Raw genomic sequence first — 25,504 nt, 5'->3', positions numbered from 1 at the left:
TTCAGTTCTTTCCACAGATTCTCGATTGGATTCAGGTCTGGACTTTGACTTGGCCATTCTAACACCTGGATATGTTTATTTTTGAACCATTCCATTGTAGATTTTGCTTTATGTTTTGGATCATTGTCTTGTTGGAAGACAAATCTCCGTCCCAGTCTCAGGTCTTTTGCAGGCTCCATCAGGTTTTCTTCCAGAATGTATTTGGCTCCATCCATCTTCCCATCAATTTTAACCATCTTCCCTGTCCCTGCTGAAGAAAAGCAGGCCCAAACCATGATGCTGCCACCACCATGTTTGACAGTGGGGATGGTGTGTTCAGGGTGATGAGCTGTGTTGCTTTTACGCCAAACATAACGTTTTGCATTGTTGCCTTGCCAGAAAGTTCAATTTTGGTTTTATCTGACCAGAGCACCTTCTTCCACATGTTTGGTGTGTCTCTCCCTGGTGGCTTGTGGCAAACTTTAAACAACACTTTTAATGGATATCTTCTTGCCACTCTTCCATAAAGGCCAGATTTGTGCAGTATACGACTGATTGTTGTCCTATGGACAGAGTCTCTCACCTCAGCTGTAGATCTCTGCAGTTCATCCAGAGTGATCATGGGCCTCTTGGCTGCATCTCTGATCAGTCTTCTCCTTGTATGAGCTGAAAGTTTAGAGGGACGGCCAGGTCTTGGTAGATTTGCAGTGGTCTGATACTCCTTCCATTTCAATATTATCGCTTGCACAGTGCTCCTAGGAATGTTTAAAGCTTGGGAAATCTTTTTGTATCCAAATCCGGTTTTAAACTTCTCCACAACAGTATCTTGGACCTGCCTGGTGTGTTCCTTGTTCTTCAGGATGCTCTCTGCACTTTAAACGGACCTCTGAGACTATCACAGTGCAGGTGCATTTATACAGAGACTTGATTCCACACAGGTGGATTCTAATTATCATCATTAGTCATTTAGGTCAACATTGGCTCATTCAGAGATCCTCACTGAACTTCTGGAAAGAGTTTGCTGCACTGAAAGTAAAGGGGCCGAATAATTTTGCACGCCCAATTTTTGATTTGTTAAAAAAGTTTGAAATATCCAATAAATTTCGTTCCACTTCATGATTGTGTCACACTTGTTGATTCTTCACAAACAAATTACAGTTTTATATCTTTATGTTTGAAGCCTGAAATGTGGCAAAAGGTCGCAAAGTTCAAGGGGGCCGAATACTTTCGCAAGGCACTGTAAATCACGTCTCTTATCTATCTTTTATTTCATTTCCTTCATATCTATCTTTGCCTTTTCCCTATTTCCTGCCCTTATCTTCCGCGGAATCTATTTTACCCAAAATCCCAAAAATCTGTCTTAAATAAAAAAACAATCCTGGCCAACCCTTCCTCCCCATCCCAGCCTGGTCAGATCCCCACCGCAGCCCCCTCCCAGCAGTGGGACTCAGATGACGAAGCTGCCACGCGACCTTCCGGCCAGCTGTATGAAGCCCCCCGGTGTGACGATGAGGTCACTCCTGCCGGCCAGCTGTATGAAGGCCCCAGCTGGGATGAGCAGGACTTTGTGCCTGCACAGTCAGCCTGGGCCAGTGAAACGGCTGCACCTGCAGAGGCTGACCTTGCGCAGCCAGAATGGGAGGACAGTGGTGTGGAGCACTGGGGCGAGGAAGGGTCCCAGGTAGGGCAAGAGCAGGATGCAGATACAAACTGGGGCAGTGGTACAGCTCAGGCTTGGGAGGTGGAGTCAAAGCCGCCTCAGTGGGAGGAGCTTCAAAGTGTAAGAGAAACAAGTGTCTTGATTAATTGTAGAGCATTGCCATAGTGTAAGGATGGCCCAGAATTAAATAATGTTGTTCTGTGGGTATGGCTGATTTCCACCGTGTTCATGTTGAATGTTCGTTTTTGCCTACGTGTGTTTTTCTATGTATAGCATTCTCAGTTTTATTCTCTTTAGTTGCTCGGTGTGATTAACTGTTTCTTTTTATTTTAATATCATTTTATTTTTATATTTAGAATGAAGCTCCAACAGTGACAAATGGCTCCTCAGATGCAGAACTTCCTCCATCTGTTCTTTATAAGGTAAGATGAATTGGGAACCCAAGAACACAGAGATCCTAGAGAATATTGGGGTCAGTAAGATTCTTTAATGGTTTTGAAAGAAATCTCTTATGCTTGCCAAGGACTTTAAATGTGTCTTTTAAAATGTATTAACATGATTCTTGGTAGGTGAAAGCAATGCATGACTATGGAGCAACAGACAGTGATGAACTTGACCTGAAGGCTGGTGACATTGTGCTTGTGCTTCCCTTTGCCAACCCAGATGAACAGGTCAGTCATGGCACACATGCTCAAACACACTCGCACACATCAGACAATGGGCTCTATCCTACACTTGGTGCAATGCGGTGTCAGGCCCGACAAGGGTATTTTTAACTAGCAAAAGTGAATTCGGAGTACACCAGTGCCGTGTTTTTCAGACCATGCGCTCAGATCATTAAAATAGGGCCAAATGACTCATTGTCATCTTTTTGTTTGTGTGCAGGATGATGGCTGGTTATTGGGCGTAAAAGAGTCACACTGGCTTCAGAATAAAAATCTCCTAGTGAAAGGTGTCTTCCCTGAAAACTTCACCCAGAAACTGTGAGCGGAACAGCCACCTCTCACAATCACCTGTTCTTATTCTTCGTTTTCTCAACACTCTACTGTGATGATATTTTTCTATAAAACATCTTCAAAAATTAGGGCTTCTCAAGCTGGGAAAAAAAAGCTCTGTTCTATATACATGGTCACTTTCTAGAACAAGAGTATGAATAAAAGATAAATTCATCAGATGAGATTTGCAGCAGCATGCTTTACTCTAAAATGTGATATGGACACAATTAAAAGATGCCAGATATGGACGAAGACTGGGGCCGATTTGATTGATGTTTTTAGGTGGCCCATTTTGGGAAGTTTGTTTACTACATGAAGCATCAATTCTCTTTTTTCTTTTTTTCATCAACTGACTTTGACACATCTATCAGTATATTTCAGTGAAACCTTTTACTCTTTTGCTTAAAGTCAACATGAAATAAAAGTGGACCCTATTTACATTTTCCTTAAAGGGGTGGTTAAAACACGATTTCACTTTTCTAACTTTAGCTAGCGTGTAATATTGCTGTTTGAGCATAAACAACATCTGCAAAGTTACAACGTTCAAAGTGTAAAGCAAAGGGAGATATTTGCTTTTAAAGAAATCAATTTCTAAGGACTACAGCAAACAGACGGTAGGGAACTACAGCCTTTTCCTCCAGACTCTCTGACATCAGCAGCTACAATAGAGATTGCTAAGACATGTGCACCGCCCACAGCTCGTGCCGATAATCAAACACATGAACTAGGCGGTTAGCAAATCAGAACACAGCTGGGCCAGCTAACCATTCTGAGGCCATTGCATATTTTTGAGAGGCCGGCTTCATAGAACCCGGAAACCATCAGACCGCTTTTTTGAGGAGGGACAGAGAAGTGTAGAATAAAGATAAAATGTATGAAAAATAATGCAATTTTTTTCAAACGAAGCATGAACACATGTTACAGTGCACCCCACAAACACAATCAGCCCTTCGAAAGAATGTGTTTTATCACCCCTTTAAAAAGTCTTACTGTGCACTATTACACACTGTGTAAATAGCAACTAGATTCTATTTACACCAAGCTGCATCCGAAATCAATACTTCCCTACTACACAGCATGCGGAAAAATAGTACGCCAACATAGTATGTACGAATTCACAGTATTCAAAGGCGAAAAGTCCCCTACTACTTCTGACGAGATTCTGACGTGCACATTCAATGGACACTTTACTATCCCATGAGGCCACGGGAAAGGATTTATGAATGGAGGTGAACGGACGCAACTGACGCTGGTAGGTCATGTGATAGTGACAACATGGCAGATGTAGGTCCGGTCCGGATTACATTCATACTACATGGATTCATACTATATAGAAAGCCAGTTCAAATTCAAATGTAGTACCTACAGACAGTATGTGATTTTGGACCCCTTTTAGTGGAAATACACATTATAGAAAATAGCATATTAGCTATAGATGCTATTTACACTAAGTTTAAGATTCTATTAAGATTTTTTTAAATGAAAATTGCAGTATTTCTTAGCAAAATGCAATTTACACTAAGTGAAAATACTGATATATTCTATTTACACTATTTAAAAGTAGTATTTTCTTTGCAATAATTGTAATAGTTAGATGATATTTATACTTATAAATATTGGAGATACTATTTGCACCTCAGTGTTATTGTACATTTAACATTATGCAATAATAATTGTATATTATATTTATTAAAATTATGAAATGGATGCCGCCTTATTGACAATAAAGCCCTCCCTAAACCTACCCCTAACCGATACACACTTTATTATTGAACACACGTTAGATACTTTATATTCACTTTTCAAATATTTTCTTAATTTTGATTGAAAATAAATGCCTTTTCGATCCGGTATGTGATGGAAAAAACGTAATGCTACATGCCTTACCACTACATCATTGCAACCATAAACAATTCAGTGTCTGGCCCACCCGGACATCAGTGGGCGGAGTTAGTGTAAATAGCATTTGCCAACAAGGCAACTGTTAATAGACCCTCCGAATAAGGCAATGTGTAAAAACTGGTACAAATAGCAAAGAGTGATAGACACTCTTCACAAAGTGTAAATAGAATGAATATACTATTTGTACTAAATGTAAAATATCTGAGTTTGAAAGTAGACCTTTGTCAACAAGCTTGGCTATCTGTTCTAGTATAAGTAGGTATTGCATATTTTATCAAGATTAAAAAGTCAGCTGATATCACAAATCCCTGTTGGTATCTAAACCAATCAATTTCCAATTGAATTAAATCAGGTTCCGCTGTACATTTATATCCTGTTTTATTCACAAAAAACATTGGGAACAAAGTGGGAAGTGGAAACTCTATTTCATGTTGACTTTAAGATATTGCTGATTTCATTATCTCTTGAGTCTCCTGAACATGCATATCACTTGTATAGTATTTGAAAATGTTGTTCCATAGATGGGGTATCTAGCAAAACATGTGAAGGGCTGATCATCTCAATACCTTTATGATCAATAACTTCATGATATATATGTTCTTCTTTATGTTATTGATGTCTTCAGGTATATGCCACCAAAAATTAGGACAATGCTATGGGACAAACCACTGTGGTTATACTGTTTGCTCGACACATTTTTTTTTAGCTACGCATTTTTAAAGAGGTTTAAACATTTGTCATGTTTGCAGGAATGTTTTATAGATCTTTTTAGATGGGTGCACAAATGATTTATTCTAGAGATTTTTTATAATCTTACTAACATTTCAAATAGAAAATCAGGTCAAAAATATATTTCAATTTCATTTGAAAGACTAGGTATTGATCTAGAAAAAATGTATTCTGCAATGCACTGATACTCTGATTACAGGCAGCATTAAGGTGGAATTCACTGAATGAATTGAGCTGAATTAATTCACACTGTACAGTATGAATCATTTATTTAAAATGGCAAAAGTGTGCTTGACTTCATCCACGTCTGTATGCCTGGTTATAATGCTCTTCTTTGTCATTTGATAAATTACCGCTGCCATGCTCTATAGAAATATGTGCACAAACATCTATTTTTAATAACATTCAGCCTTCTATAATGTTGAAAGATTATATCAAGAAAGAAATGACACTGCATTGTTAAGAAATGACAATGACTTAAATAGTATTTAAGCATGTTTAGTAACTGGCTGAAATGCAAAAGTGCTTTACCTATTTAGTAAACTGCCTCTCTGTGTAATACCTAATGGCAAAATATGATATGAAACATAATGGGAATCTATTTTTGCCAAAACAGTGTATAATCTTTTAAAGAGGGTAAATTAGCTGCTAATTTGTGAACCGTTACTCTGATGTATGGTAAACTCTGACATTGTCAGTAGGGCTGTAACGATATGCGATATGAAATCGAAATCGCAATACGCAGGTCCACGAACCTGTATCGCGATGTGAGAAGGCAGAATCGCGACACACCCCTTCCAACTCCCAGAATTATCCTTCCTGTCCAGGTCCAACTTTAAAGTCAGCAGTATGGCAACATTTCAGCTACACGGTGGAGAACAAGGATGGCAATCGTGTAGTTGACAAGACCCACACAATTTGCCGTAAGTGTTTCAAGAAGCTTCCCCAACCGGCTGGCAACGTGGTGTGAGCGTGGCGTTTCTGTTGCGTGTCATCCGCGGGGCAGCTGCGTGGCGTTTTCTCTTTCTTTGCACACCAGAAGCGTGTCTGACGTGGCGCTTCTGTTGGTATTCATGTACAGGAGGCCCTATACTTCATGTTAAATATATATTGCCTATTGGTACCGCAAAGAAAACGTCGGCAGTAGCCTATTGACCATACAGATATATGGTATTGACGGCAAAATAGGCTACAGAATACTGTACAGAATAAAACTGTTTTGTCCCCCCCCATATCGAGGTTTGTATCGTACCGTGGGTCAAAAATCGTGATACGAACCGAATCGTGAGTTTGGTGTATCGTTACAGCCCTAATTGTCAGTCTGTACTGTGTACTGTACTACTGTGTACTGTCTCGCTGACCTGTTTAAATATCAGAGCTGTAATTTTCTCACCCGATAAGCTCTATATTTGAATTAGTTTTGAATATTAAAAATATTGATCAGACCTTTGAAAAGAACAGACAGCTGCAAAAGGTCTATTCAGGTTTCTTCTAACAAAAACGTGTGAATGTTTGATGACTCTGAACATCTAAATGATAACGGTTCTGATATTTAAAACTAGCGTGTGGAAAAACTGAGATGCATCACATTAACTACATCTATCACTGATCTGTATAATGAATGTAATACACTTTTTTTTTCCAAAACGGGAAATTGTGTCTTGCAGCATAATGGTGGGATGATCTGTCTTAACATGCAGTACTCTGTAAGAATCGCCCTGTCTGGCAGACTTTAAGAAGCATATTCAAATTAAAATCATACTGAACTTCAAATCTAGGGTCATCTCGTTCATCTCACATCATCCACTTTTTGTCATAGGATCATTTTAACATATTTAACCTCACAAGACCCAGGAAAACTTCTTTTGAATTTAGGATAAGAAACAAATAGATTTTTCCCCCGTTTTAAAAAATTATATTTTATTCATATGTTATGCTATGTCCTCATGAGTGGACATTGGAATTCAGTTGTTAAAAAAAATTAAATTACATGTATAGTCAAAACAATAGGACTTATTTTTTTAAACCAAACTTTGTTTAAAGATGATTCTCAACTATGTTATGAAATGTATAACAATGAATTGATATAACATTTTACTTTATGCAACATGGGTAAAATGGCCATACATGAGTTTTTCCCCATTCAATGAAATGTATCTAATTTACATATTAATGTGTTCTTTAATGTGTAAAAAGAAGTGTAATGGGAGTAATAGTTCAGTTGGCAACATTTTAATAATAATATCTTATATTTTATGGGAACATTGGTATGTCATTTCTTTCCCTATTCATTTGTCTCCTGCTTCATAAACAAGCTTTAAAGGGATAGTTCACCCAAAGATGAAGTTAACCCAGAAGATGAAGTCTATTGAGGACGTGTGAAATAAATGCCGTTTTGTAACAGAAAGTCATATTTTGATTAAAAAACCCCATGACATTTATGTATAACAAATTAATATGAAAATTTGAATCATACGTCCATAAGATTACTACATTTGATCATTCAGTCATCTTTAAAGACCAAATTGTTGTCCTGCTAAACTGTGATGTGTATGGTGTCAGATAAATTCACTAAAATATAATGTCCTCATAGGAGGACAGTGACACCCAGGAGCCCCTAAAGCTAAGCATCTCTTGTTTCTTAATAGTTTTAATGTGATATTTTTATCATATAAAAACCTAAACTACATTGACAGCTCTTTGATAACCGTATTCCTTGGCCAACCGAAATGTTAAGCTAGCCAATGAGCTTCTAAATATAATAATATCTACTGATGCTATGTTCAGACTGCAGGCAAATTGTATTTTATTCTCAAATCAGATCTAACGTTATCTGCACTAGTACCATTAGCGATCAGATAAAAAACCTATCTGTATGGTTTGCGTTGCGTTGGTAACCACGTAGGCGTACCCACGCGTATGACGAGGTTTTTTTTTCCAAAACGTATGCTGGATAAATGGAGGTGCTTTGTCTCGCTCTGTAAATTAGCGCCAAGTCGAGTAACGGTGCAGGAGTCCCCATCCATCGCTCAAGACAAACTCAACGACGTCTGGAGAAAACTGGTATATACATTGTGATATTTTGTGCTGTAGGGGGGTGAGGTTTTTCTGTCACTGGTTTAGACGTTATCATTGTGTTTGTGTGTCGCGTTAAAAAGACACTTTCAGTCAGTCCAAATACGATTATTTGATTATTTATTCTAATCTAAAATTATTGACTGTCCACATTGTGTGTCGCAACTGTTCAAATCCTATTTGTGTGCCCCCTGCCGCCGTTTAATTTTACGGAATATCTGTAACGTAATTGGTTTCTATGGCGATGACGTTGCGTTGGTAGATTAATCCAAAAACAACAACAACCGAAACATGGAGGGGTTTGCAATACAGATGTTTGTCTTATTTACAACATAACGATGTATAGCCGTCGCGCTGGACTAATTCATATTATTATGAGTCGAGGGAAGAAACGTTGGGGGCTGGTGTGCGTGGCGCTAGTTAGTTTTAGGTTGCTAGGATGCTAAAGGGGCCGTCTGCAAATTCCACTCACAGTCCAAAAATATAAACGTCCAATCGTTCATTCAAATGATCGATATTTACAAGGTTATAGTAAATGGCTAACTAGTGAGCAGACTGACGTACTGTATATGAGCTTCTGCTAATATCTCTTGTACAATACAAATATATTTTTATTTAATCACTGTAACGTTAACTCACCAAATGTCTTCCTGGTGACCAGTTACTTCAGGTGAAATTTGTTCAGTACTTTAGCTTGATGTATGTACAGTACACAATTATTTTGAGAAAATAAAATACTGCAATTCACCTAAAGTTTTTCTTTTGTTCATGTTCTAATGGTTGCAGTATATTCCTAGTGACCAGACGGACTTAATACTGGTGAAATTTTGCATTATTTACCTGTAGCAATTCGCCATTTTTTTCTAAACATAATTGTGTACTGTTACATACATAAAGGGAGGTATTGGCAAAATCGGTCTGATCACTAGGACTGTAACGTTACTATAACCGTTGAAACATGAAACCCCCCTTTTGGTGAATTACTTTCTAAAAAAAAATATTGTTTGCTTTACATACTGGAGGCTTTGGAAAATGTTTACCCGTAGTAAGTTAGTATGGTCACTTGGAACATTGAACCTAAAACTAACTTTACTGTGCTCTTTAAACCTTGCTGTCATCTCTGCCAGTTTCAAAATATTTCTCAGTTATATTGGCATTTTCTGCTCTTTCAAGACCTTTCTGAGGTGACTTTCAGCACGTCTCCTGTAACAACATCTGACATTTTATGTGGTGTGAAAAAGACATAAATCACATGAAATCCAATCGGAGCAGTCAGACTGAAATGGATTTCCCGAAATGCAAATTTAAATTTAAATTTCAAACCACAGATAAATGTTATTCCCCCCCGCCGTTCACACTTGCTAAATCTGATTTCAATTGGATATGCACAAAAATTGGATTTGAACAGTCTAAACATAGCCTGAGACACATCTGTAAAAATCTGATTGGAATCGCCATTTAAACCACCTCAAAATGTAATTTGAAGAAAAAAAGAAAAGAAAAAAAACATTTTTCATGTGGACTTTCAAGACCATAAAGACTTTCAAAAACCTGGATATGCCAAAAAAAAAAAAAAATTTTTAGCCGACAGTCCAAACATTTGAACAATGCTCCACCCTCCCCCTTGATTATGTTTCATGTGCATCTATTGTCATGGGAACTTTCAGGGAACAGATGAGAATTGTTTGTTCTTGGGCTCCATGGCCACCTAGTCGGTTAACAATAGTATACAGACTTAATTAGGGTACAGATATGACATAGTAGATGACGGGTGCCCGGGTCAGTTTGCACAGCTTATGTAGAGACAGAAACAAAGACAGAGAGAGGGCTTTTAGAGAAGTAGATTCGGCAGTTAGTAACCTTTGAGTGTAACTTAATACACACAATGTATAAAAGCAAATGATCATATACACAGAACACAAAAGGGTTAAGAAAAGCTGGGAAATCTGTGGAAAAATGAAGTATATTTTATAAGGGGTATTTGGCCTTGCAAAAGCTGCTGCCATGACACTAGGGTGTTGTGCCACGGTATTGCTAAGCAAATCAATTCAAAATCCATTCAAATTTTAACACTTCAAATGAACAATTGACATTTAGACTTGGGGGTTTGATTAAATCCCTATTCCCTAACCATACGTATGAAAAATAGAAATTGCTTTAACCCCAAGTTCAGGATAGTTGGACCAAAACATTTTAAGTTCACACTCTCTTTTCTTTAACCATCTGTGATACAAACCTCACCAAATTCTAAGCTTTAATTCAGCACTGCAGGGTTAAATATTAATAACCGTGGATGACTAGACGAGTGTTGGCATGTTAGTGTGTCTTTGGCAGGAAACAAAAAGCACTGGGATGTAACTAGGCCTGTTTGTTCAGTGCACTGTGGTCATCCATAATTGACATTCAAATAATTGGGCTTAACCCCTTTGTTGCCAACAACAAACCTTGTTACCATGGCATGAGCTTGCTCTTTAAATAGCGATGATATCTTCACAGAGAACAGTCACAAGATTTCTCAACCGAACTTGACGTCGGCCAGAGGAAAATTCTACAATGGTAGGACATTTTAAAAGATTTATTTGTCTGATGCTTTATTTGTTACAATGAAGGATTGTTCCTGACTTTTAACTAATGGTCTTAGTCTTCATGAATACTTTTTGTCAGCAAATAATGTGTTAATTTTATTTTTGTCTTAATAATGGTTTTTGGTTTTAGTTTTGCATTTATAAAAATTAAAAGAGAAATATATATTTCCAAAAGAGCGGTAATTGCCTTTGCTTTTAGCAGTTTCGATAATGCCTCTCATTTACACCCTATAGCGTGAGTGCATCTCAGTCCATGTCGGCCAGGCAGGTGTGCAAATGGGCAATGCATGCTGGGAGTTGTATTGCCTAGAGCATGGGATCCAGCCAGATGGTCAGATGCCCAGCGACAAAACCATTGGAGGAGGAGATGACTCCTTCAACACCTTCTTCAGTGAGACTGGAGCTGGAAAACACGTTCCAAGAGCAGTCTTTGTCGACCTGGAGCCCACTGTCATCGGTAATAAACCTTTTTTTATTTTATTTTTTTGGACCCCTTCTGTAAATGTTTGTTCTTTGGGACAACTTCAAGTATTTTGGTTTGTTTGCAGTTATTAGAAGTTTTTTTTTTTTCAGATGAGGTGCGCACAGGTACCTACCGTCAGCTGTTCCACCCTGAGCAGTTGATCACTGGCAAGGAAGATGCTGCCAACAACTACGCCCGTGGGCACTACACTATTGGCAAGGAGATCATTGACCTGGTGCTGGACAGAACTCGCAAACTGGTAAGACAGTCTTTGGGTCAAAGATTGGCTTCATCTTGGGGGTCTTAAGGCCATTACATACTCCGCAAGAACAGAGAAAAAAGTGGTCACTCCCTGGGCTGCGAGAACAAAATTATGTCATTTTGTTCTCATAGCCATGGTTTTGGAGTTCTCGCAGCTTGTTCCCAACATATCATCTGAGCAGAACTTTTTTGCTTCTGGGTGTCTGAGAACTATTATGCAATTGGTCAGAAATGTTAAGTAATGCGGAGAAATGGAAATGCTCGGCACCTGCTTTTCTCGTGAAGAATGGAATGATCTGGACAAAATTAAATTTGTTCTTGCCACCTTGAGAAAACAAACACATTTCTTTGTTCTTGCAGAGTATGTACCAAAGTTTGCTCTGCAATAGAACAGCAGACACATCCTGACAAGTGATCTAGGAATAACTCATTATTTAATCCTGCAGGCTGATCAGTGCACTGGGCTCCAGGGCTTCCTGATCTTCCACAGTTTTGGTGGCGGTACCGGCTCTGGGTTCACCTCCCTCCTAATGGAACGGCTCTCTGTCGACTACGGAAAGAAGTCAAAACTGGAATTTGCCATTTATCCAGCGCCTCAAGTGTCCACAGCGGTAGTTGAGCCCTACAACTCCATCCTTACCACCCACACCACCCTCGAGCACTCTGACTGTGCCTTCATGGTGGACAACGAGGCCATCTACGATATCTGCCGTAGAAACCTCGACATCGAGCGTCCCACCTACACAAACCTCAACAGGCTGATCGGGCAGATCGTTTCTTCCATCACAGCATCCCTGCGTTTCGATGGAGCCCTAAATGTAGATCTGACTGAGTTCCAAACTAATCTGGTGCCCTATCCACGTATCCACTTCCCTCTGGCCACCTACGCCCCAGTGATCTCTGCAGAGAAAGCCTACCATGAGCAGTTGTCTGTTGCAGAAATCACCAATGCTTGCTTCGAGCCAGCCAATCAGATGGTGAAATGCGACCCTCGTCACGGCAAGTACATGGCTTGCTGTCTGCTGTACCGTGGAGATGTTGTACCCAAAGATGTCAACTCTGCCATCGCCACCATTAAAACCAAACGCACCATCCAGTTTGTGGACTGGTGTCCCACTGGATTCAAGGTTGGCATCAACTACCAGCCCCCGACTGTGGTTCCTGGAGGAGACCTGGCTAAGGTGCAGAGAGCCGTGTGCATGTTGAGCAACACCACAGCCATTGCTGAAGCCTGGGCTCGTCTGGATCACAAGTTCGATCTGATGTACGCCAAGAGAGCTTTTGTTCATTGGTATGTGGGTGAAGGTATGGAGGAGGGCGAGTTCTCAGAGGCCAGAGAAGACATGGCTGCCCTGGAGAAGGATTATGAAGAGGTGGGCACAGACAGTGTCGCAGAAGAGGGAGAAGAAGGAGAGGAGTATTAAAGGAATCTCTGGTCTTGTCAAGAAATGTCACAAATCTTCATAGCTTTCATAAACAGTATTGTCACTTTAAGAAAATATTGTTTTTATGTTCGTTTGAAAGCTGTATTTGACATGTAGATTGTGTGCCTTTAAAAATAATAATAAAAAATCACTAATTTTCCTGATATTGATTATTCATTAAAGCGGTCTGTTTTGTTTGTCTGTAATCAATCTCCAAGCTCATGTGACAGACCATAAAGGTTAAGGTGATATCTTCTGAAGACTCATATTGACATTTTAAGTTGTTTGTCATACAAAAAAATAGCTCCTCAGCAAACAAGATAACTAGTTACTAACAACAGTTGCTGTAGTGACAAAAAGGTTTACGAATTGTTACAACGCTAATCACTACAGTGCTAACAGCTTGTGTTTTCTTGATTTAAGTGCTCTGGGGAACGAATAAAAGATTGGGCGGTACTGTGCCACCTGAAGCCTGCTTGTGTAATGTCTTTGTAATTTGACTGCCGAAGGACTAAGGAAATGCAAATGGAGAACACATTGAAAGGGTGCCATGGAAGCAATCCACAACAGTGGTGCACAATTTACATGACTTAAAATCATGAGTCATTCAAGTCAGCATGCTTTCAGATGGCCCTGCACAGACCTGAAGGTTAAAATCATGTTATGTCAAATACCAAAGTTTAATAAATGTATATATATAAAACAACAGCAGCTGACCAATGTGCTTTACAACAGATAAAATAAAGGCAAAGGGAATAGAAAAATAAATTCACACATGAAATCAGAGACAATTATATTTAAAAATAACTATAAAATTTCCCAAATAAAATCAGACAAAAATAACAGAAAATACAATGAAAATTGGCAAAAGAAAGCATGCATAAATGAATCATCAAGGGACATTAAAAGCAATAGAAAAAAAATGAGTTTTAAGTAAAGGTTTAAAACTGCAATTTAGGTGCAGACTTCATGTGTAACTTATTCCAGATTTTAGGGAAAAGGCAAATTCTCCACATTTTAATTTTGCTATTGGAACAGTGAGCAATCTATGACTAGATCTAAGAGCTCAAGAAAATGTATGTAAAGTTAAAAGTTCAGAAATATATGAAGGGGCCAAGTTGAAAACAAAAACTAGAATTTTAAACTCCACTCTTAACCGCATAGGCAGCCAGTGCAATGATGCTAACACAGGAGTAATATGAGAGAATTTACAGAGGCCAGAGTCTTGCCGACTCATTTTGGACCAACTTGTTAGTGGTTAACAGTTTATGACCCAGCACCAGTAATGGAAAATGCAAGATTCAGGAGTGCAATTAATTAAAATAAAAATTTAATGAAGAATAGTTTGCAGTTTCAGCAGAAGCCAGCTTCAACTCTCGCAAGGAGTTAGGCCGTGCTCACTCTCTTGTCGATAAATTCATACATTCAATTGTCCCAACAGTTATACAGTTTTCAAGGTCTATCCACGTCATTACTGCAAGGTTAAAGATTCTGACTGGCTCAGAGAAAATTAACAGTCATGATAAATGCCCACACATTGTCAGTAAATTAGAGGCACGTATCCATAAATCACTTGTTGACACTTTTTCCCCCCGAAATTAGGCCCGTAGTGACCTTCCGTGTCGGGAGCAAGCATAATCTTACCCAAAATAACCAGTCCACCCCATCTCTTAGGATACCCATTCTCAACACTGATCTGTAACACAGAATATTGCACAGATACACAGTCTCTCCAAGGTTGGAGTTGATCGAGCTCCAGTTAACTATGTTCCCCAAAACATACTGATAACATGTGCTTGCTCTCAGTGAAGGTACAGACATAGTACAGGCCAAATTCATCTTGACTCTATATATCATGAGACTAGTGTTTCAGTAAAAGGATATATAATAATGAAAGAGAGATCCATATTTCATATCTGGAAGCCAGGCTAAGTGAGCAAACACTGTTACTGCACTCCTCAAAGACTAATTACAAACTTTACAAAACAAGAAACAATCAGTGGTTCTCTTAAACGGATACTACACCGCTTTTTCATATTAAACTACGGTTTTCCCTGAACTAAGATGAGATGATACATACCTCTCTCGTCTCAGTGTGTGCACTTAATTTCTCTGACGCACGGTGACATTCTGATAGCACTTAGCTTTGCCCACATTTTCCCTATTTAAATACAGTTACACGAATAGCTGAACGATCAAGTATGGTGACAAAAAATATAACATGGTGCTTTTCTAAGCAGATTAAAGAGGAGAACTATAATGTATGGCGGAATAGCACTTCTGAGAGTACTTCGACTCGGCGCAGTAAAAAGTCACGGCTGAAAAATCCTCTCTCACATCTCCCCCTCCCTCTCTCATTTCTGTCAATAGGGGCAATTAGGTGCAATTTCTCTTGCTATTTGTGTTTAGGCTGCAATGTGGTGTATGTGCAAGTTTTGCATAGTTTAACTATCATCAGCCTTTAAAAATAAATGTGTGTGTGTGCGTGCGTGCGTGTGTATGTGTATTTACAAAAATATATAAAAACCTTGATACAAGGGGCACCAAGTAAAATGCAACACTGTCACTGGGGGGGTACCCTAAGGTACAAAACCGAAAAGGTAATATGTACCTTTAAGGCACTCATACGCACTCTTAAAGTACTGATATGTACCTTTTAAGTTATTAATATGTACCATTTAGGGGTGAGTAAGGTAAAAGGATATACCTTTTCACTTTTGTATGTTAGGGTACTGCCCCATTGACAGCACTGTACCTTTTTTTCTGAGAGTGAAATTGGTCAGGGCCGGCCCTGAAAACATCGCTTCATCATTGTGCATCAGACCTTGTGGAATAAAGGCCAACAACGACTCAGGACAAAAATATAATAAGCAGAGAGAGCAGAGAGTGATAGTGCTCTGTAGAGCAGTTTGTCCGTTCATTGTAGAAACATGACGGTGCAAAATGTGCCATTTTACTGTAAAAGGGGACCTGCGGTGTGAGAAAAATGGCTCATTCTAAAGTAATAAAAACAGTTAATTATGCAAGGTCTTTATACACCACTGAAAACAGTTACATAAAGTATATTGCATTTCTGTCAATAGATCCTCATAAATACTACACACTTCATATTAATTATATATATATATAAATATATAAAATTCAAATATATATATATATATATATATATATATATATATATATATATATAATATGAAGTGTGTAGTATTTATGAGGATGTATATATATATATATATATATATATATATATATATATATATATATATATATATATATATATATATATATATATATATATATATATATATATATGTATATATATATGAAACAAGCTTCCTGTCTAAGAGTGTAGTGAGAGTTGTGCTTCATCCTGTTTTAAGAGGGTTTTTTTCAGTGTGAGGAGAGATTGCAAATGGTTCCACACATAGAAAGGTAAATTCCACAAACAATGGTCTAATTTACATTGAAGGTAATCTATTTGGATGCAAATCTGGCCCCTAACAGCTCATTATACATACAGCTCCCTTCATTTAACTTTTTAAAATAAATCTGCTCCCACCCCGTCTGGCGCAGGAGAAGACACTTTCCCCTAAAACCATGTGACTTTTTATGGTCTCTTTTTCTTATATTTGTGAGCATAATAGTAACATAATTTCTCTGACACCAATGTGCTGCCCTCTACTTGAAAACATCACCAGTCCGACCAGGCATTCCAGGCATGCTCCACTGAATCCCTCTATAAACATTTGGGCTTATCCCAACCACAAAACCTTGTGTGGGGAAAGGGTGAGAAAACATTATTACAGTCAATGTGTTTGATGTGAACATGTACAATATTATATTCTGGTTGAAGGGATAGTTCACCCCATAATGAAAATTCTATCGTCATTTACTCACCCTCAAGTTGTACAGTTGGGCCCATTAACCTCCATAGTATTTCCCCCATACTATATAGAAGTAAATGGGCCCATCAACTGTTTGGTTACTGACATTCATCAAAATATCTTCTTTTGTGTTCAGAAGAAAGAAATTCATATAGGTTTAGTTTCAGGAAAACTTAGCTAAATGATGACAGAATTTTAATTTGGGGGAATACTATCCCTTTAAGAGTACATCTGCTGAGGCTTCCTGCAGACCTACCAAAGTGCAAAGTTCATGACACAGATATATGAAGTTGCATTAATGTTAAAACTGCTGTGGGCAAAAGTGAAAATGTTTTCAGATCAGACCATATGTTCTGGTCTTCTGTAACAAATGCCCTTTAAAACTCTTGGAAACCAGGGCTCAGAAATTATTTGTCCATTAGGTGTCATTTAAAAATAAAGTCTATATAATATAATTAAATTATAATTTAATATAATTTAAATATAATTTATTATGAGAAGTAAATTCATTAAATGCAATAATTTTAAATAATTAAACGTTTTTAATAATCTGTTTCAAATTTCATATCACAAATATAGATGTGGAATATATACTTATAGCACACAAATCGACGGTTTTCAATCTTCAGTCATTCTAATGCTGAAATGTAAAATGCAGCTATATTTTGTTTGTGTAAAGATCCAATTGTGTAAAGATCCAATCCATTATACTGTGTAAAAATGACAATTAACAATAATTAACAGTGTAATACAATATTTGGAAAATATTTAGTTATGTTAAATTTACCTGTAATGTAGGCTAAGGTTTGTTCATTTATTAATTTATTTATTACAATTGTATTATTATTATTATTATTAATAAATAATAAATATTTGTAATCTATTAATTTAGCTTAATCTTATGTTTATAACTTAATATATAGCTGTTATTAACTGTTTTATTCTCAAAACCTCCACTTATATTGTCCTTATTGATAACAGTCTCCAATCCCCAGTTCACTTACATTATATTAACCGGCAAATATTGTAAAAAAAACCAAACAAAACACAAACAAACACCTTTTGTGTTCCACGGATAAAATAAATGTCATAAAGGTTTAGGACAATGACGGAGTTAAAAAATTAATAAAGGCAAAACTTTTCTTTGAGTAAACTTTTGCAGACAAAACCCTAGGCCTAAGTAAAAAAACTAAACAAAGAGCTGGTCAAATAAACATTTGTGGAAAAGCCTAACCTTTTCCAAAGTCTGAATGAAATCTTACACTTGCCTTTGTCTGGTTTAGTGATGAGGTTTTTTTGTTTTTTTAAATGGCGGATTTTTTCAAATATATAATCACAAAAACGATCTTACTCTTCAATATGTGCGTGGGTTTTTTGTTTTGATTGTATTGTTTTGTTTTGTACAATTTGGGCTCTTTCCATTCTCCCCCAATCATTTTCTGACTGAATGGGTCGGATCAGGGTTCATATGAAATTCCGCCCAAAAGTTCCTTCCTTTCTCTCACTCGTGACCGCGCTAACTGTCGCTCCCGCCAGAGTGAGCCCAGAGCCCCGCCTTTCCTCCATCCGGTCGCGCGCCTCTATATAAACGTTGCCTGGCCCCTTCCGCGGCAATTCTGCCTTCATTTTCCGCACCCTTAACGTCGGTCCGAAGGAAACTCTGACAAAATGGTGAGTACTATTTTCACGTTTATTTTCTGTAAATAGGGCAGACGATTATTTTCTCGCTCTAAACAATGTTATTTTACAGCCCTGGTGTTCGTGTTTAGTACGAAATTATGTCAATATAATGTGTTCTATTAAATTAAGTAATTTCTGTCTTAAAAGCATCAGATATATGTCAATTCGTTTACAATTCCGTGTTTAGTAAGGATTAAACGTATTTTGATGCATTGGGCGGCGCGAGACAAATGCGCGCGCACGCGCAACAGCAGGAGCTTTAGGATGTCTGACGCACTTTCGAAAGGCACACAGAACAAAGAAAAAAGGGCAGAAACCAAACTGATATATGTATAAAATTAACCAACGCTCTGATTAGATGGATGTTACATATAAATGATTGTATTACACGTATACATGCTTTAAAGCTTTAGCTTTTGTTATGTGCGCGTCACAGGGTGGAGCAGACACGTCTGAATTTCAAATATGCGGATAAAGGTCTTCAGTTTAGGCGCGATCAGATATCGCGCTTTTTTCCCCTTCTCATATTGTCTCGTCAAAGCTGGGTGGTACACGTTGGGTGGGGGAAGGGACCAGCCCTGCCCTTTGGGTCTCTTCCCCCACACTATAAGTCACACCCTGACTCATTTAATTCCGTAGTTCTGTTTCAGATGTATAAATGAGCACTGCGTAACATTCAAGGGTTGAGCATAAGAGTACAAAATGTGTACATTTCAAAGTCGGCCCAGATTTTAGGCTTAGTCAGCATTTAAGCCTGTATGCGCTCATGCAGATAAAACGCCTAAAACAGCTGCAGTGTGTCTGGTTGGGAGCTGGTAATGGGTATTGATCTACATGCAGACCAATTGATCTTCGGAAACCGGTTATCTTAGGCAAAAATTGCTGTTACTAGGCACTGAGCTTATTTAGCGATTTGAGTTGAAAGAAAGTCCCTACCTATTATACAATGTTTGTAATGTTAAGAATGTTACAGTTGAAACTTTGCATTTAAAAAGGCACCATTAAACAATTTTCCATATGAAGAGTCCGTGGAGTAAACATCCTTTGCTATAGTTTTTTTCCAGGGAGACCAAAACTATTTTGTAATTTCTGCTGTAATAAGGTCTATTTATATGATATATTTAAATGTATATTTTCGATTTATTTATTTATTTTCTCTCTTACTCCAGCGTGAATGTATTTCCATGCACGTCGGCCAAGCCGGAGCCCAGATGGGCAATGCATGCTGGGAGTTGTATTGCCTAGAGCATGGGATCCAGCCAGATGGTCAGATGCCCAGTGACAAAACCATTGGAGGAGGAGATGACTCCTTCAACACCTTCTTCAGTGAGACTGGAGCTGGAAAACACGTTCCAAGAGCAGTCTTTGTCGACCTGGAGCCCACTGTCATCGGTAATAAATCTTTTTTTTTTGTGGACCCCTTCTGTAAATTTTGTTCTTTGGGGCAACTTTTGGTTTGTTTGCAGTTATTAGAAGTTTCTTGTTTTTTCAGATGAGGTGCGCACAGGTACCTACCGTCAGCTGTTCCACCCTGAGCAGTTGATCACTGGCAAGGAAGATGCTGCCAACAACTACGCCCGTGGGCACTACACTATTGGCAAGGAGATCATTGACCTGGTGCTGGACAGAACTCGCAAACTGGTAAGACGCCCATACTGCCACCGCCTTGCCTATAAACTGTAGATGTTAAGTCAGTCCCTCCAGGATTTCGTGATTTTTGCAATCGCGTCAATGGTGGGGACAGCGTTAAAAGGAAAGAAATATTCCACCATGAGGCCCATTTGAGCAAGGGACAGGGTAATCTTTTAATATTTCCAAATCATTAATGAACTACACTTATCTAGCTTCAATCTGTACTCTTCCAAAATGAGCAAGAGACACAGATGCGCAATTGATCCAATGCCTTATATTTACGCGTGTGGGATAAAATTACCGTTTCTATGAACAATAAATGAATGTGACATTGCGGTTCTTCTCCTTCATGAAAGTTTATTATTTCCATGCATTATGAAGCCATGTCAGACTGCATTTTACTTCCCGGCCAATCATCAATCATCATTGTCAACTTTAACTACATGTAATCTCGTCAAGAAGGCAGAACTAGCGACTGATTTCCGGAAACAAGAATCGAACAATGGTTGTACTGGCTTAATGCTAATTCCAGTACTTTCTGATTTGCTCAATCACCTATGCTATTCTGCCGTGCAAAGGCAAAAGGCCGTAACTTCGTTTTTGGTCGAAAATGAGTTATTGACATTTTTGGGACTTTCAAGACCTCCTTTATCATGTGGATAAATATCGTTAGTCAATTATGTTGTTTTTTCGAGAAAATTATGGATTGTCTGAACAGTAACTTCCAAAAGCCCAGGAGAAACCAAGGCAGAACACCGTAACAGCAGTTACCGCTCTTTGCCTTGGTTTTAGAACACTCAAACTGAGTTGCGGTACTCTGCCTTTGTTTAGCCATGCGTTTAAATAAGTTACGGTACCGACATGCAGTTATGGTGTCCCGCCTTTGTATTAATGTCTATTAAAGTTTGCCGCGTTTGAGTTACGGTGTAGCCTGTGTACTGTCATACATGTTTTCATAATGTAGAATATTCTCTCAGCGCGCTGTCAGGCAGTCTGGGGCTGCCCACTGCACGAGTGTGTGTAGGCTACTCGAATGCAGTGACAGCGTGCGACCACGCATACAATCAGTAGGCTAGTAACAGTTCGCAATTATATCCATATATCCTACCTTTTCTTGTAAACCCGATAAAATCCATGCCAATGAACGTCATCGGAGATTTTTAATCCACAAGCATTCTGAGAATTATTCCTGTCGTTCACATCAATCTAAAAGTTGTCCTTTTAGGCTTGGCGATTTTCATTCAAAGATGTAAAAGTATAAGCTATGTAGCCTATTGTATCTTTTTTTACTAGATAAAAACATTAAAAACATATTGCAATAAATAATTACTCTGTTTAGCCTATGAATGGGCAATCCGATCCAGTCAGCGCTGTCATTAGCCAAAATATAATAGCGTGATAGCCAAACTTAACCCTTGATTAACCAGCGGCACTGTTTGCTATTTGTCTTATCACATGCATTTTTACAAGATTTTTTATTTGTTCTATTTTTTTATATCTTTGCATTATATATGCAAATGTTTACTCATTAGAAATAATCTTATCTTGTTCATATAATTCAGTGTCACCTATCAACCTGTAAGTTTTGCTGCACACCAATGAAGATTCTCTTTACTAGAGGTATTGTGTCCTTAATAATAATAAGATGGCTATAATTAATTGTAAATCATCCAAAATAAATGCCATGATCATTAGATTTTATAAAGGTGTTACTATATTGATTTTGCAAATGGTGATCAGCAACCAAATATTGATAATATGGAAGTTACTGCCTTTTGCCTTGGCATGACTCCACATTTTTTGCAGACAATACAAAGGCAGAGTGCCGTAACTTCAAAATAGGGGTCAAAAGTCAAGTTTGAGTAAAAAAAAAGTGTATGTAGATAATTGTCATTACTAAAACATCTAAATGCCAGATTTCCAGTGTCCTACCTATAACTAATTTGGCTGGACAACAAAAAATCTTTAAAGTCATTTTTCTCAGTTCCACACTCCAGTGAGTTAAGGTCTTTTGCCTTTGTAGGGCAGTATTGTACACCAGCACATATATATTTTTTTCACTCTTTTATAGGTAGGATTATTGTTGCTATAGCTCCTCAAACTTTTCCTCCATTGTAGCACCAATACCATCGTTTCTTTAATTTCTCCATGTTTGAAAGCTGTGTACAGAAGAGCTTCTGTGCTCCTATTGGTCAACATCACAGATGTGACAACATGTCATGGAGGACAGAACTAGGGAGGACAAGAATTAAACCTGCTGTTAAAGCATGGTTTTCATCCAGTATGACACTAGAAGCTGAAATGGTCGATTTGATGGCCATTTTCGTTTACGAATCACTATGACACCCTACACATGGATTGGGCTGATATTGTGTAGTCTGAACTGGCCTTAAAGTGACAGCAGCCTAAACTGCTGCTTGCTGCTAGGGAATAAAATATCAGGAAAAAAAAAAAAAAATTATATATATGTAATTTATATATTTCCCATCTAAATGTTCACCATTTTGTTTGCAGGCTGATCAGTGCACTGGGCTCCAGGGCTTCCTGATCTTCCACAGTTTTGGTGGCGGTACCGGCTCTGGGTTCACCTCCCTCCTAATGGAAAGGCTCTCTGTCGACTATGGAAAGAAGTCAAAACTTGAGTTTGCTGTGTATCCAGCTCCTCAAGTGTCCACAGCGGTAGTTGAGCCCTACAACTCCATCCTTACCACCCACACCACCCTCGAGCACTCTGACTGTGCCTTCATGGTGGACAACGAGGCCATCTACGATATCTGCCGTAGAAACCTCGACATCGAGCGTCCCACCTACACAAACCTCAACAGGCTGATCGGGCAGATCGTTTCCTCCATCACAGCATCCCTGCGTTTCGATGGAGCCCTAAATGTAGATCTGACCGAGTTCCAAACTAATCTGGTGCCCTATCCACGTATCCACTTCCCTCTGGCCACCTACGCCCCAGTGATCTCTGCAGAGAAAGCCTACCATGAGCAGTTGTCTGTTGCTGACATCACCAATGCTTGCTTCGAGCCAGCCAATCAGATGGTGAAATGCGACCCTCGTCACGGCAAGTACATGGCTTGCTGTCTGCTGTACCGTGGAGATGTTGTACCCAAAGATGTCAACTCTGCCATCGCCACCATCAAGACAAAGCGCAGCATCCAGTTTGTGGACTGGTGTCCCACTGGATTCAAGGTTGGCATCAACTACCAGCCCCCGACTGTGGTTCCTGGAGGAGACCTGGCTAAGGTGCAGAGAGCCGTGTGCATGCTGAGTAACACCACAGCCATTGCTGAAGCCTGGGCTCGTCTGGATCACAAGTTCGATCTGATGTACGCCAAGAGAGCTTTTGTTCATTGGTATGTGGGTGAAGGTATGGAGGAGGGCGAGTTCTCAGAGGCCAGAGAAGACATGGCTGCCCTGGAGAAGGATTATGAAGAGGTGGGCACAGACAGTGTCGGAGAAGAGGATGAAGAAGGAGAGGAGTATTAAGTTGATGGCTTGCTGACCCTTGCACAAGCTAGCAAGACAACTCATGCCTGACTTAATATGTATAATGTTCTGTTATGAAACCACATTCCATGAAGTAAAAGTGTTCCTTTTAATCGGTCAACCTATTCAATAAAAATGCTAAAAATCTGCTGTGATTGTCTTTTTTTTTGTCTCTAAAAGTATTAGAATATATTTGCAAGACTTGTTGCAATCTGATAGGGCGGGACACTGGGCCTTGACAAAATTTGATCGTTTAAAGATGACATGAGGTAATACTGTGATAATCTGACAACCATATTATGCCTGCATTGGGTGTCAAGAGAAAAGGTAAGCATGGCTTTCACAATTAGAAATATAGCATCACTACCAGTTTTTAAAATGCTCGCACACAATAAACAACCTCTTTAGGAACTAGCCTAATCTACTTTTCTAGATAAAAATAGCTGATTTATTCTTTTTTTAAATGGTGAATTAATCCAAACTGAAATACAACACTTGTAGCCCATCCATTTTCCAATAATCTTGTCCTATGCATGTTCATTATTAAGTGGCATTTTTTTTTTTAAATCAAAAGTTGAGTAACACTTTAGGATAATGGTCATTAGTTGCACTTATAAAGCTTAGCATTTATCTTTGTTAATGTTAATTTCAACATTTACTAATAGATTATTAAAATCTCGTTAACATTATTGCCCGTGGACTAATATGAACAAACCATGAACAGCTGAATTTTTATTAACTAACATTAAAGAAGTTAACGTTAGTTCATGTTAGTTAATACATTAACTAATTCTAGCTAGGGACCATTATTCTTTATAAGAATAAATGTTGCTTAAACTTGTATTCAAGCTTTAAAGTCATCACACTTTTGCTAGATTACATCTCTGCGCACACTTTTGCTACCAATTTTCTGAGATATCTGACCTGGAAAAAAAGTCTTAAAAGCTTTCCACTCTATATTTTTCTGTAAAACTAATTTTACGTTTTTAAGCAGAATCCTCTCAATCAAAAGATTATAGATCACGAGAAACCTAGGTTCAGAGAAGTGACTCCAAACGTTTGACTCCTAGTGCTCTGCATTGACTGCCATTAAACCAACGTACATAATATTCTTGACACAGGCAAGCTAATCTTCTTATCCAGTCTCCTGCTTTGGATAATAGTTTACAGATTAAACATGCACTGCCGATGAATAGGGTTGTGTGTTTGTCTTACTTGTGAAAAAGGAGAGCCGGATCTCTGCTGGGAACAAACAGCCACACACAAACGTTCAGTGGATCATATACAGCCCTTAACATGAGCCTCTATATACACAACATACAGCTATGAAGGACATCACAAAACAATAACTACCAGACCAAGCATTGCGTGTATACATTATAACGATTGTAATTATAGAACGAGCAGAGAAATTCCACATTTTATAAGCCCTTTTCCCCTGTACCTATTTGTCAAGTGAATAGTGTGCGGACATGGTTTACAGCGCGAGTCTACAGTGCAAAGTAGGCCTCTGCTCTGACTCCAGTTGGCACTGAGCTTATCTGCAAGAAAACAAGTGAAAGGACTGGTTATGCCTGTCACATGACTCCAGAAAGACGCTAAACAAGCCCTGAGGGCCAATGAAAAGTATGTGCTGCATGTGCATATATACAGCTCTGAAAAAAATTGAGACCACTGCAATTTTTTCGTACATCAGCATCTCTACAAGTATGGGAGCCATTCCATTCCAATGTCTGTTGAATT

At 38.5% G+C, this 25,504-nt stretch overlaps 4 protein-coding genes across 7 annotated transcripts in view; all 4 read left to right on the top strand.

Annotated features, from left to right (window-relative positions):
• The window catches only part of bin1b (bridging integrator 1b), a 37,137-nt gene extending 31,179 nt beyond the window's left edge, over positions 1–5,958 (top strand). For 3 of the 4 annotated variants that reach the window (XM_067458962.1, XM_067458961.1, XM_067458960.1), the window contains 3 exons: positions 1,996–2,061; positions 2,209–2,310; positions 2,525–5,958. In XM_067458962.1, coding sequence (XP_067315063.1) covers positions 1,996–2,061; positions 2,209–2,310; positions 2,525–2,626 — 270 coding nt within the window. In that variant the 3' untranslated portion in view covers positions 2,627–5,958. Of the gene's footprint in view, positions 1–1,384; positions 1,760–1,995; positions 2,062–2,208; positions 2,311–2,524 lie in introns of all 4 variants that reach the window. The other variant, XM_067458964.1, reaches the window with a different exon arrangement.
• hs6st3a (heparan sulfate 6-O-sulfotransferase 3a) overlaps positions 1–25,504 on the top strand; it is a 292,872-nt gene that overhangs the window by 182,267 nt on the left and 85,101 nt on the right. The gene's annotated exons all lie outside the window — the stretch shown is intronic.
• LOC137093926 (tubulin alpha-1A chain-like) lies at positions 8,172–13,237 on the top strand. Its single transcript, XM_067458959.1, has 5 exons — positions 8,172–8,328; positions 10,837–10,896; positions 11,160–11,382; positions 11,499–11,647; positions 12,096–13,237. Exons 2-5 carry the CDS (start codon positions 10,894–10,896, stop codon positions 13,071–13,073), a joined length of 1,353 nt encoding a protein of 450 aa, XP_067315060.1. The 5' UTR covers positions 8,172–8,328; positions 10,837–10,893; the 3' UTR covers positions 13,074–13,237.
• tuba8l4 (tubulin, alpha 8 like 4) lies at positions 18,470–23,911 on the top strand. The gene is made up of 4 exons (XM_067458958.1): positions 18,470–18,628; positions 19,807–20,029; positions 20,130–20,278; positions 22,784–23,911. The coding sequence occupies exons 1-4, from the start codon at positions 18,626–18,628 to the stop codon at positions 23,759–23,761; spliced, it is 1,353 nt and encodes a 450-aa protein (XP_067315059.1). The 5' UTR covers positions 18,470–18,625; the 3' UTR covers positions 23,762–23,911.

The sequence above is a fragment of the Pseudorasbora parva genome, chromosome 12 (assembly GCF_024679245.1).
Source record: "Pseudorasbora parva isolate DD20220531a chromosome 12, ASM2467924v1, whole genome shotgun sequence".
NCBI lineage: Eukaryota > Metazoa > Chordata > Actinopteri > Cypriniformes > Gobionidae > Pseudorasbora > Pseudorasbora parva.
Note: the sequence above shows the minus strand (reverse complement) of the source record. Positions and strands in the feature narration are given on the sequence as shown.

What these genes read in the sequence shown, in the direction of transcription:
- LOC137093926 (XM_067458959.1), top strand. An exon ending in CCTGGAGCCCACTGTCATCG is followed by an intron (nt 11,383 to 11,498) that starts GTAATAAACCTT and finishes TTTTTTTTTCAG; the next exon opens with ATGAGGTGCGCACAGGTACC. An exon ending in TGGACAGAACTCGCAAACTG is followed by an intron (nt 11,648 to 12,095) that starts GTAAGACAGTCT and finishes TTAATCCTGCAG; the next exon opens with GCTGATCAGTGCACTGGGCT.
- tuba8l4 (XM_067458958.1), top strand. An exon ending in CCTGGAGCCCACTGTCATCG is followed by an intron (nt 20,030 to 20,129) that starts GTAATAAATCTT and finishes TTGTTTTTTCAG; the next exon opens with ATGAGGTGCGCACAGGTACC. An exon ending in TGGACAGAACTCGCAAACTG is followed by an intron (nt 20,279 to 22,783) that starts GTAAGACGCCCA and finishes TTTTGTTTGCAG; the next exon opens with GCTGATCAGTGCACTGGGCT.